The 13,249-nt window shown below is 49.1% G+C and overlaps 1 protein-coding gene across 3 annotated transcripts in view; it reads left to right on the forward strand.

Annotated features, from left to right (window-relative positions):
• Window positions 1-13,249, forward strand: part of LOC144176019 (multidrug resistance protein mrp-7-like) — a 367,249-nt gene that overhangs the window by 32,003 nt on the left and 321,997 nt on the right. For 2 of the 3 annotated variants that reach the window (XM_077705122.1, XM_077705124.1), the window contains exon 3: window positions 3,108-3,242. The exons of the other annotated variant lie outside the window; for it this stretch is intronic. In XM_077705122.1, coding sequence (XP_077561248.1) covers window positions 3,108-3,242 — 135 coding nt within the window. The remainder of the gene's footprint in view (window positions 1-3,107; window positions 3,243-13,249) is intronic. 3 annotated transcript variants of the gene reach the window in all.

The raw sequence follows: 13,249 nt of genomic DNA on the forward strand, positions 1-13,249 counted from the left end.
TTCCATTTTGCACCGTGTTGCTTCACTCGGGGACGATGACAACCGAATATGCACGAGACGCGGTAGCGCACGCTGATTTGGCCAGACAGGTTGCCCGCCCCAGAAAGGGAGCTATGACCAGCACCATCGCGATGTGTACTTCGCCCCTGGCACTTTAGTACTCCTGTGGGCTCCATCGCGCCACGTCGGCCTCTTTGGAAAACTGATCTGTTCTTTAACGGGCCCTTACCGCATCCTACGAAAGGTAACTCCCGTGACCTACGAAATTGGACCCCTCACGCATTCGCCGTCATCCCATTCAACGCCGCAACTTGTGCACATCTCCCGTCTGAAGCCGTACCATTCCCGCGATCCAAGCTGCCTCTAACCTTGTTCCGTCGTATGTACCGAGTCGGTGCTCTCGCCGCCGGAGGTTATGTCACGGGTCTTGCACCTTGGCGAAAGGAGCGAAAGTTATCCAGGTCTTCAGTTATAGCCAACCTCTCCTCCAGGGATATGCGCGCCCCTGCCAAGCTGGTACATAGCCTTGAAAAAGAGAGACGACGACGCTGACAGCATTGCGGACGTGCGCGTTGTTCCTTGGATATTGCCTTAACTGCCTTAGCTACCGGGTTGTATTTGCCTGTAAATACATTGTGCCTCCATTGCCACGCGACGATATACAGTCGAGTCCACTTATAAAAATACCGGTTTTAACAATATATCGGATATAACAATGGACAGCCGCGGCACCGTCAGCTTTTCATTGTATGCTATGGCAAAATAAACCGCTTATAACAATGCTGTCATGATGCAATATCGGTTATAACAATTAAATAAAGGCACTGGAACCAACCCTGAACAAAACAAAAATGCAAAAACGCTGCGACAATGCCACCCCAACCCCGCCTATTACGCAAAAGGGCATGAGAGCATGCGCGCGGCGGCCAGGCGATAGCGCACTTGGCCTCGCACGCGGCGAGTGCGCGCCGAAGAGGCTCGCATGCCACCGCTGCTTTCGCCTGCCGCGGTGACGCGGAGGAGGCGGAGGAGGACCGGATGGGTGCCTCTACGGGCAGTGGGGCAGTCCATTCTGAGGGTGCGCCGCCTGTAGAAAAAGCACCGGGGCGCCGAAGCCGCCGCAGCAGCAGCGCTGTGTGCACTGTGCCGACCTCCCCTATTCTTCGCTAATTTGGCCACGTCTCCAGCTCCGCCGTTTGCACGTGTTCCGAGTATGGTGCTTAACAGCGTCGTTTTTCTTGCCTGTTGTCACTGTTCCTGTTCTGTGGTCACTGTCGCCTCGATCCTCCTGTCCCCGCACGCGCGGACATCGTATTTTCGGCATAACCCGCTTATAACAATAATCTGTTATAACAATGATATTTTCATGGCATCTAAATATTGTTATAAGTGGACTCGACTGTAAATATTTAAGTGAGCAGCACTCAACCGCTTTACACGACGGTTTTCCGAGAGCTGCTCATACATATGACAGAGCGCGGAAAAATTACAGGGGTAGAGCTTTTCCCCGTGGAGGAACGTCACAATGCCTGCCGGAACTACAAAAAAAAAACGTAAACGGGGGAGAGAAGCCAGATTAGACACCGAATTTCCCGAAACACAATTCGAGCATGCAACAAAGAACAACTGGATGTGTGGCCCCGCGGATACAACATGTTGGTTAACATGCTTATCAAATTTATCGCTGCAACTAACATATACTGAGATACTTACTACCACAAATTAGGCAACAGCTATGCGGGCAGCTTGACAAAGCTTGGGGTATGACAGCAGAGGGAATCGAAAGGGACAGTGAAAGCCGCGCTGGTCGCGAGGCAGGCGAAGCATGTGAAGGCTCAAAGATGTGCGAAAAATTTTAATTTTTTGTCGGCACGTGGTATGCGAACTAAGAATAAAATTGTTGCCACGTGACGTACGAATAGGGACACCCCGCGGGTCCACGGTGGATGCTACAGAGGCCGCCCCCTGGCAACAGACTGAACCCGGCCTTATCAAAATTTTCGTTTATCTTAACGCCGAGCCACTGAATCGAGGGATAGACAGACAGACCAAGATGTTTGCGTTTAGGCAGCTCAAGCTGAGTATCGTCTTAAAAAGCTTCGCCAGTTTCTCTACCATGGCATTGCTTTGCTAAACGTGTTAAAGCGGCATCAACAAGATAAGAAAGTAACGCTTTTCCGTCCTATCAGTTTGTTTGCGGTTGGGTACAGGTGGAAGTAAAAATACTGAACAGCATAACTACGCGGACAAGCCATCGCCGTAAAAGTAGCTTAATTAAACGGCAAAAAGGGGCCGTTTCATACTGCCGCAGTTGTCTAACCTGCCTACTCGCGGCACGCTACACAAGCGTGTAACCCAATTGCTATAGATGACCCTGCAATCAATGGCTCTGATTTATGGCATACTGTCGAGGTGAATGATGGCCAACGTTCTTAATTCTGCGGTGTGTGTCTGGCAAGCATATAAACGTCGGGTGGGCCGCCCGCTAGCACAGCTAAACGAGCCGAGTGGCAGCGCCTATTAAGGTTGACTTCTGATTACAAAAAAATTAGCTATCACACAGAGGGGAAAGCTAATTCCTGTCTTGTCAATATGTAAAACGTTCAGCAGGTGCAGTAATACAACTACCGGCTTCAGAAGAATTATACCACCTTGTATATGATCAGAGGAGCCAAAGACAAGGAATATTGCGAACAGAATTCAAATATTGAACAAGCCTATTCAATTCGTCGTGCAGAAACCAGCCACTTCAAAAACAGCAGTTTCTGCTTGTATTTCCCACTGGTTTGTAAAAAAATCAGGGTCTATGATAAACAAGTCTGTCGTCCACCATTACTCCATTTTGAAACCATTACAATCCCGGTTGCATCAGGCTAACGCCGAGTAGCAGGCACGCTATGGCTTCTGAAATTGTCGAAGGATTCTCTACTGGAAGCCGGCACTTCTTAGCCCTGCTAATATGGCAACATTGCCATCCGGTAATTTAATTTCCGTGCACATTTTGCCGCTTTTCAGTATTAAGCTATGCGTGTTACAACGCAAACTTGAAATATTTGTAGAAGAATTGAAGCGGTTAAATGTAAAGCTTCCTCGCATTTTTTTTTCAGGCCCTGTCTCTGAGTTCTGCAGTGTTGTCGGTTCTCAAGGGCGTGTACGTGTTGGACGGAAAATGGTCGCAGCAATTTCTGAACACCTCAGTGCTGAGGATTGCGACATCAGAATTCGCTATGGCAGCAACTTTCGTGAGTACTTTATTCATTGAAACGGCATCATGTTTGTGACTGGTACACTTCCGCTTTCAACATAATGGATTATTTTCGTTTTTTGGTGCCAGGGAATACATTTTCCTTTAGGAACATATTCTTCATCATGACCAGCGTATTGGTGTCGGTTACAGGACGAAGGCTGTCCCCGTCATTCCTGTCATGCAGTTCCCCAACTTATTTTTAGTGCCTCTTTCTGCTCTGCATGCAGCTAATTATTCTCTACCTTCGACAGTCGTGCTGTTCCGACGGTGGCCCGCCGGCTTCATGTTAACCACATTACACGCCACGCACTTTACTTATTACCCTCAGTGTCACCAGAGTACCTCAATGCTTTTTTTGTCATGAGACACCCGGCCAAGTTTCGTACGGGGACAAAGGCTGCCGCGAGTGGCGCCACCCCAGATCGGAGGTCATCGGGCGGCCGCCGCTGCTCTATAGCCAGACCGGCAGACAGGAACGCAGCACCAGCATGCCCGTTTGCACGAAATTTTTTCGCCACTCACAAAATGACAAGTCCATTTGAGCGGCCCATGACACGTAAAGAGAAAGCGCACTGCTGATGCGGCAGCGAGCGTCTGTTTTATCTTACTGCGTGGTCCGTTCCCTGCCAAACGCGCTCTGACAACGCCCCCGGCTGTCCTCCGATCAACACCAGCGCCGCGGCGCGGCAGCGTACGAAGCTGTCCGATAGCGTGATGGCGAAGTTTCATGACCAGAATGGCATTGAAGGACTCTGGTGTCACGTATGATGTCTTCCGCCTGGCTTTGTTCCTTGATCTACGCAACCTTTCTATCACTAAGCCGTTTTCGATCATTGTGCTTTCCGTGGCTCTTCGGGCCCCGAAAAACCCCTTTTAAGGAGTGCAGGACGCCACCCAGCTTCTGCGCCGTATGTCCTCAACGGAAATACGAATTGGTCCTATAGTACTTGTTTCTGTGACAGAGGTTGCCTTATTGCTCTTCACTGAAAGCTTTTTAAATTATACCCAGCGCATATTAGCCCTACATAATATTTTTGTGTCACAATCAAGACCCGGAGTGACAACTTGTCCAAGACAGTTGTATTCATCCACATCTTAATTCGTTTCATTTCACAGTCTAAAGGTAATGCTTTATGTGCATCTTTCTAGCATTACTTTATATTTTTCCCGTCCATCTTCAGCCCCAAGACTACGATTTTCGAGCGGGAATAGGCGCATCGGTGATTGATATCATGTCTCGGGATACTTGGTTGACTTTTCCTCGATGAGGTTGCAAGGTGCTTGCGCGTATATGCGAATAGTACGCTTGTAGAAAATTGAAATTAGGCGCACAAGAATAGATGTCGAAGTGACTCCAGGGAATAACAAATTAACCTCAAGCTGAGCATTCAACGAAAACGCATAATCCAGGAATGAGGAGCCCAGTTTGTGCAGAGTGTGCTCGCGATGTGAAGTGCAAGCCGACATTTGCTAAGCCTCTTCGTGGCTCAAATAACGCGGTTTAAATCGTGGGGGGTGGTGGGAAGGCGTTGAATGAGCGTTTTTGTCAGAACTTCGGGGAGTTTGGTTCACTGTAAACGATTAAGTACACAGCGGAAATGCACGACACCAGCTTGGTTTCCCTGCTATTTCCGTCGCGACGAGTCCAGTCTTGTAGCCCGATGGTATAAGCAATGATATGGCGACGTCGTACTATACTGTTGGAGTAGGGGCAAGTTATTTTGTCGGGATTATTTATTTGTTCTGGTAATGATATCTATACCGCGTTCACGAAATTTTCCGCGTGTTTTTTTGCGCAACATTCACTGCTCAACAGGCGAGTCGTCAAAAATCTTGCAGAGCGTCGGCGTCCGCCGATGCACAGCCCGTTTGCACTGTGAGAAACCGGCACCTACTTGTAGTGGACACTGTACGGAATCGTACTCAGTAATATCGTATCTACTCGTACAACGCTTCGTCGCCTTGAGCGGTGGTGGGAGACTTGATCGGCCCACTTTGCAGCCAAAACTGCAGCACAGGCGCGGCATGCCGATTTATGGTGTGTCAAAAATGAGCAACGACGGAGGGACGGAGTCAGACGCCAAGAAAATGGTTCAAGGGAACCACAACCAAAAATTATGTATACATTTATATTGTCGCACAGCCAAAGACGACGGAGTTGTCTTCAAGGAAAACAAGTTTATTGGAGCGAACTTATGCTCCCCCAGCAACTCAATGTATTCACAGGCGGCGAAGCAGCAGTCAACAAAGTGACCTGCCCGGCGACTGTCGGCTAGTCGAATACCGCTGCGTTTGCTTTGCAGGCATTTATCTCTCGGCGTGAGTAATTTTCGAACCGTCTAATTTCATCCAGAACACTGGAGATGAAACTAGATAATTCTAGGCAATTGACCTTAGTTTAAACGCTTTCCCTATCAAAACAGGTAACATGTGCTGTATAAAAATGAAGAATGGAACACGCGGTTCACTTGGCACAGACATAGCACAGACCGGCGCAGCATGGTGGCAAAAACAAAAACGTAGACAAAGCTGCTGAACTCTTCGCGGCAATATAAAAAGCGCTCCAAAAACAGACAAGTTGCCCTTCACCCCGGTAGACTGTAAAACTACTTGACAAACTGGAACTTGAGGCGGCAAACGCGGTGGCTGTAGACTTTGCAGCAGTGGCTTTCGGTTGTTTTTGCGCCAATTCACGCTGCTGTGCACTCCGATGCTCATCCATTCTTGCTCTTCTTCCTCCAGTCAGAAGACACTTGTCCGTTCCATGTCAAGGTGAAATTACAACTTGTGGTAGCGGCTATACCGCAGTTATCAGCCGCTCGCGCAACTTGTGAAAGCGGCATCGGTGGTGGGAGGAAGCGATTAGGCGCGGGGGCGAGAAAACAGGGGCGGGTGAGACATGTGCAGTTTCACTGCGAAAAGGCAAAGTAACGCACAGCTTTCTGCTGGCGCCAGAACAATGATTGAAAAAACGCACCTCGACGTGAATACTATCCCGCGGAGCACTAGAAGAGCGGGTTCTGGCGCACTCCATTCCACCTGCCGCTAGCTCCCACAATGCGTTGACTTCTGGATTCGTTTCAAGTGTAACCAGCCCCATCAAGATTGGCCCTCTCCCGTGATGCTCTCGTTACTAGGTGCCCCTTTGCGCAAGCAGATAGCCAGGAATTTTTTTCGGGGTTTGGGGGGGGGGGGGGGGGGGTGCGCGATCGACCAGAAGATGGGACGAGGAAATTGGTAGGCAAGGCTTCTCGCGCGTTGTTTTTTAAAGGAAGCTTGGAATATCTGAGTGTAAAATGTGATTTGTGTATGGTGAACACTATAAGAAAAGCCCACCTTAAGGAGCTTAGATGATAATGATGATGGACTAAATTCCCATTCGCCGGTCTATGGGTAGGCCACGGGTGATTCGTTCGCCCGTATATAGAGCAGGCGGTTATGCGGGCACGCACTCGTGAGCGTGATCATGAGTTTGTTCGTGAGTGCGCGCGGTCCCAGAAGTTCGCCAGGCGGAAGTGGAGGCCAATTATCACTGGGTGTTTAGTATTAAGATTCCCGTGTGTTAGATTTTTCTTTAGAAAAGGGACTAATAAGTTTTCTTATCAGCTATGAACTACAGTCGAGCACGATTTGAAGGTCATCGCGCCAGCATAGAGCGGCCACGCGTACCACCGTCCTAGGGATTCGTTTTGGAACCATGAAAATCAAGATTCCGCCCTCTTCTTTCCTCGCTGGCTGTTTCATGTTACAACCAAGGCCCGCACGACTGACTTGCCACCCTTTGGGTTTCAAGCTTTACATTCGTTGTTATCAAGCACAGACTTGGTTGCCTTTTATCTACGCCGACGATAACGAAACTGGCACGGAAGATTTGCTGAAGCTGAAAGAGTAGCTATCCCGCGATAACCTTCAAAATCGCAGTGGACTGTACGTGCGGCACATTCGTATATTATGGCGGTCAAGCTAGCGAACGTGCCTCTTTGTCCTTAAGTAATCGCCTTTTTGTTAATAGTAAACTTCCGCTTAGCGGAACACCTTATTCCACTGCTGTTGAATGTTGAGCTTGATGCACGTTTCTTTATAATGTCACTCTATTTGTAACCGTTAAATCTAATAGACGTGGCATCAGTAAAATTCCGGTTAAGCAAATACAGAATGCTGATTCTAACCAAGAGGGCGGTCAAAAAATCAATGAAATAGCGCCAAAAAGACAAAGATCCGCAATGACGAGAAGTGTACAGTTTTGTTGATGTGGAGGAATTATAAGATGGGCAGAAGAATGCTTTTCATACAGCAGAAATTATGGAACTGCAATAGTCAATGAAATGCGCTGTCGGTAGAAAAATGAACATATGAAGAATTGATAGTTGACTGAACAAAATTCAGTGACATGCTCTGTCATGTGTAATGGTTCTTTTTACCAGTGTAAAGACAAGGAATGACACGCTAAAGTCCAGACCATATGTATGCCTATACGAGTCTTTTCCTGCTGTTCCGCCAGCGAAGCAGCGAACTCCCTCTATCGGCTCAGGGCAGGTTCGCGGCGCTTCTCGGTGTATCCTTTGCGAAACGCACCCGGGCCGTATATGACGACATGTACAGCATATGGAGCGGGCACAGGGATAATACGTTGACGTAGCCCTTTGTTTTCAGCTTTATATGAGCAGGAATGTCCTTAAAACTGCATGTTCCGCGCCTGCAGGCCACTTCAGGCGGTTCTTCAGGCTACTTAAACCGCACCCCAGCCTGGCACAAAACATTTTGGGGGGTGGGGGGGCACAGGCCCAATGTGCCCCCCCGCTCCCCCCCCCCCCCCCCCCCCCCCCGACTACGCCACTGAATTTGCGACCAGCACCTTCATTGGCTTTGGCTGTTTCCCAAAGTACCCGCCGCGGTGGCTCAGTGGCTAAGGCGTTGCGCTGCTGAGCACGAGGTCGCGGGTTCGATTCCCGGCCGCGGCGGCCGCTTTTCTGATGGAAGCGAAAAGCAAAAACGCCCGTGTGTACGAGATTTCGGCGCACGTTAAAGATCCCCAGGTGGTCAAAATTAATCCGGAGTCCTTCACAACGGCGCGCCTCATCGCCTGCGTTGCGTCGGCGCGTTAAACCCTAGAATCAAAATCAAATGTTTCCAAAAAAATTGACATTTCCTCAGTGTACTTCTTCCTGGTGGAGTACTTCTGAATTACAAATTTCATACCCTTAAGCTTCTCAAGGAAGTCCCGGAATAATACGTTTAAAGCATTTCATTTCGATATATTTCAAAGGCGATGAATTGTCACAGCAGACTTAGGCCAGAAGCCCAATTTTGTATTAAAGTGTAATCTAGCTTTCGGAAATATTTATCGACTTCAGCAGCCCGCTCTTGGATATGCTGAAAATAACAGACCTAAAACAACGGCCACGGTTTTCTACACAGGGACTAGAAAAGACATAACACAAGAACACTACTATAACTGAAGTTCATTGAAGACATTGGCTTGTAAATACGCTAAGAGAACGTATAAAACGGGAAAATAGGAAAGAAAAAAAAAATGAGGTGAAGTCACACGAGATACAATTGGCACACTCAATCACACCCCTCAACAAGGCGTTCACCAGCAACAGGTGAAAAATGTCCCAGTGATACACTTGTTGTGTTTGCGTTTATTTAATAACCTCAAGGCTTAATAGCGAGTCCTATCTATATCCAGGAACTAGGTTAGCCTCCCGCATGATGTAAAACAAAGAGCGGCAGGCAGGGCAATGGAGCCACTGATGGTAATGGGCGTCTTGCCGCAAATTTAGGCCTGCTGCCATTAAACACTTCAAACATGTCCTTTGTTCCAGGGCATGCCAATAATAGGTGGTGAAAGTCTGCCGGAGCCGCACTTATGCGCTGTCTGAATATTCACTGCTGCCATTATTTCCCTGGTCCGCTGGTCTCTCTAGTTGAAAAGCACTTTACAGTTTTAAAGCAAAGCTTTTTACCTCTACCCCCCAAGGGTTCTTTTGCGACCGTTGGTGTCACCAGAAAACTCCAGTGAACAAATAAAAGAATTTACTGGCACCGGCGGGAATCGAACCTGGAACTTGTAGACTAACATAGCGAGAGCCCATTGTCTTACCGATTTAGCTACGAGCACACGTACAGACGGGGAAGACACATGGTGTACTCACCAAGCACATCTACCGGTTTCCCCCTGCGTTCTCGCTGATTGCCACGCGAAAGCATCAAGCGACCACTCACGCCCGTCTAGCGGCCCTGTGCGCACCTTGCTCATGTGCTAAGAGTTACAAACATTAAAGGAAGCTCACACCAATGCATGGCATCTCACTTCTAGTACGCCATTGTGCTAAAGCCTGTGGCCTCCAGTGTTCACGTAAAAAATCCCAGCTCCTGGTCGTCCGCCCTCACGCCAAACCAAGGAATAAAATCAAATACTCCTTAGATGGCCAGGCCATCACTCCAAGCCCCAGTATCAAGATTGTGGGCCTACATCTCGAGGCTAACACTAACAGTGACGTCTCCTTGCAGCGCCCCCAAAACAGCATTAATGAAATCATACACATGATCAGGCGAGTTGCCACCAAGCAGCGAGGCCTAAAGGAATCCGGTACCTTTCGATTAATTGAAGCTTTTGTCCTCTCGAGAGTCTCTTACGTTAACCCCCTGTCTTCTTGACAAGGAAGACAGAGATGCTTTATATAATGATTAGAAACGCGGTCGACCAGGCCATTGGTCTTCTCATGAGTGTGTCCACACTGAGGCTGCTTAGCACGGAGCTCCACAACACGGTGGAAGAGCTGATAGAAGGCCATCTTTCTAACGAGAAGGTCCGGCTCAGAACTGCGGTGGGTAAACGCATGCTTCAACATATTGGCTGGGCAGCCTAGAATCTCTCTCCGCTTGACGTACTCCCAGACTCTTGGAGACAAAAAATAAAGATGCTCCCTTTCTTTAGAAATATGAACCCCTCACATGACGAGGGTCACCGAAAAGAACGGGCTCAAGCGCTAAACACCACCCTCGGCGGGGATGATGCAGTTATCTACACAGACGCCTCCAAACATCGAGGGCAGCAATACGCCATTATCGTGGCTACCTCCAGAACCAACCTCCTTGCGTATACCTCTCTTAGGACCCAAGAAATGACGGCAGCAGAAGAGGCAGCCATAATCTTGGCTCTCACTCAACCAGGGCTTCGGAGGGTAATCACCGACTCCCAGCAAGCCTACCGGAATTACGAGTCGGGTTGGGTGTCCTGAACTGCACTGCGCGTGCTAAAAAACAACTCCCCAAACGGTTCCATTCAGCTCATCTGGACACCACCTCACGCTTCAATGGAGGGGAACAAATACGCCCACTCAACAAGCCTGCGCTTTTACCTCCCGTGCTATGGAGCTGCACGAGGACAGTCACCCACTTGTCACGTTCAGAGAGATAACCCAGAATTGTCGCCTTCTGAGACAGACCGTACCTTCGCCTTACCGTGACCTTTCCAGAGAACAACAAACTACCCTGTCTCGTACAAACCGAGCTCCTTCCCACAGCCAACGCGGCTTCACTTAATGTATCCGAATCACTAGGACGCTGAATGTAAATTTTGCTCAGAAGTAGGAACACTCCGCCCCGTAATGGGGGTGTGCGACTTTAGCCCTGAGCACCCTCCTCTCTTTCCGTCTACTACCCAACAAGAGAAATAGGAGATGCTGCTGTCCATGCCCTTCTACCTACCCAGCTTCAGCGGGTGGACAGAACAAAGGCCGCGCGGACTGCATATGGGCCCCACAGAAGAAGGAAAAGCTCCCCAGGGCTGTTCAGAAATCTGAACAGAAGTATTTCTTCCTTCTCCTGCTCCTTCCCTGCCGCAAATCTCGTCGCCTCCGTCCGCGGCGCAGAGACGGAGAAGTCAGATTGTATAACACCGGGTTGGAGCTTACTTTTATTTTATAAAAAACGTTTCCACTGTTGTGCTCCACCAATGCAACTCAACCAAACACCGTTCATGCATCATGCATTGATTTAACCTTACCAAGGGTGTCTCTTTGAAGTAATAAACGGTGTGGTTAAGTGTATTTCACTTCTCTCTGGTTTTACTATTTGTAGAGCGATGTGAGTATATTTAAGTGACGTCGCATGGGTAATCGTTATGGGTGACGTTTACAGCTTTGCTTTCCAACCGCATTCACTGGGTGGATTGGCGCGATTTGTTTCGATAACGGACCACCAGCATCATCTTCACAATCTTTACAGTCCCGAGTGCCACCGAGTGCATTGCCACCGAGTGCATTAGTTGCATTTTCACATATACGAACATTAAGACAGCGTTATGGTTGGCCTATGTAAGGCTTTCCATATTACAGAGGAAGGCGATGAACACCACCGTCAACATATCTAACTTACTTATTCCTGTGCTGGATGTTGCACTGTTTGTTCGTTTTAAAGCAAAGCTTTTTACCTCTACCCCCCCCCCAGGGTTCTTTCGCGACCGTTGGTGTCACCAGAAAACTCCAGCGAACAAACAAAAGAATTTACAGGCACCGCCGGGAATCGAACCTGGAACTAATAGACTAATAAAGCGAGAGCCCGTTGTCTTACCGATTTAGCTACGAGCCCACGCGAAGACTGGGAAGACAGGTGGTGTACTCACCAAGCACATCTACGGGTTTACCCCCTGCGTTCTCGCTGAATGCCACGTGAAAGCGTCACGCGACCACTCACGCCCGTCTAGCGGCCCTGTGCGCACCTTGCTCATGTGCTAAGAGTTACAAAAATTAAAGGAAGCTCACACCAAGACAAGGCATCTCACTTCTAGTACGCCAATGTGCTAAAGCCTGTGGTCTCCAGTGTTCACGTAAAAAATCACAGCTCCTTGTCGTCCGCCCTCACGCCAAACCAAGGAATACATTCAAATACTCCTCGATGGCCAGGCCATCAATCCAAGCCCCAGCATCAAGATCCTGGGCTGATACATCGAGGCTAACACCAAGAGTGACGTCTCCTTGCAGCGCCTCAAAACCAGCATTAATCAAATCATACACATGATCAGGCGAGTTGCCACCAAGAAGCGAAGCCTAAAGGAATCCGGTACCTTTCGATTAATTGAAGCTTTTGTCCTCTCGAGAGTTACTTACGTCAACCCCATGTCTTCTTCTCGACAAGGAAGACATAGAGAAGCTTTATATAATGATTAGAAAGGCAGTCGAGCAGGCCATTGGTCTTCTCATGAGTGCGTCCACACAGAGGCTGCTTACCACGGGGCTCCACAACACGGTGGTAGAGCTGATAGAAGGCCATCTTTCTAACCAGAAGGTCCGACTCAGAACTACGATGGGTAACCGCATCCTTCACCAGATTGGCTGGGCAGCCCAGAATGTCACTCCGCTTGACGTACTCCCAGACCCTTGGCGACTAAAACTAAAGATGCTCCCTTTGCTTAGAAATATGAACCCCTCACATGACGAGGGTCACCGAAAAGCACGGGCTCAAGCGCTAAACACCACCCCCTGTGGGGATCATGGAGAGATATACACAGACGCCTCCAAACATCGAGGGCAGCAATACGCCATCATCGTGGCTACCTCCAGAACCAACCTGCTTGCGTGTACCTCGCTTAGGACCCAAGAAATGACGGCAGCAGAAGAGGCAGCCATCACCTTGGCTCTCGCTCGACCAGAGGTTCGGAGGGTAGTCATGGATTCCCAGCAAGCCTACTGGAATTACCAGTAGGGTTGGGTGTCCTGACCTGCACTGCGCGTGCTAAAAACAACTCCCCAAATCTTCCATTCAGCTCATCTGGACACCCCCTCACGCTTCAATGGAGGGCAACAAATACGCCCAACCAACAAGCCTGCGCTTTTACCTCCCGTGCTATGGAGCTGCACGAAGACAGTCACCTGCTTGTCACGTTCAGCGAGATAACCCAGCATTATCGGCTACTGAGACCGACCATACCTTCGCCTTACCCTGACCTTTCCAGAGAACAACAAACTACCGTGCCGCTCATACAATCCGGGCTCC

The sequence above is a fragment of the Haemaphysalis longicornis genome, unplaced genomic scaffold, assembly GCF_048455015.1.
Source record: "Haemaphysalis longicornis isolate Haplotype H1 unplaced genomic scaffold, Haemaphysalis longicornis Haplotype H1 scaffold_3, whole genome shotgun sequence".
In the NCBI taxonomy this organism is placed as follows: domain Eukaryota; kingdom Metazoa; phylum Arthropoda; class Arachnida; order Ixodida; family Ixodidae; genus Haemaphysalis; species Haemaphysalis longicornis.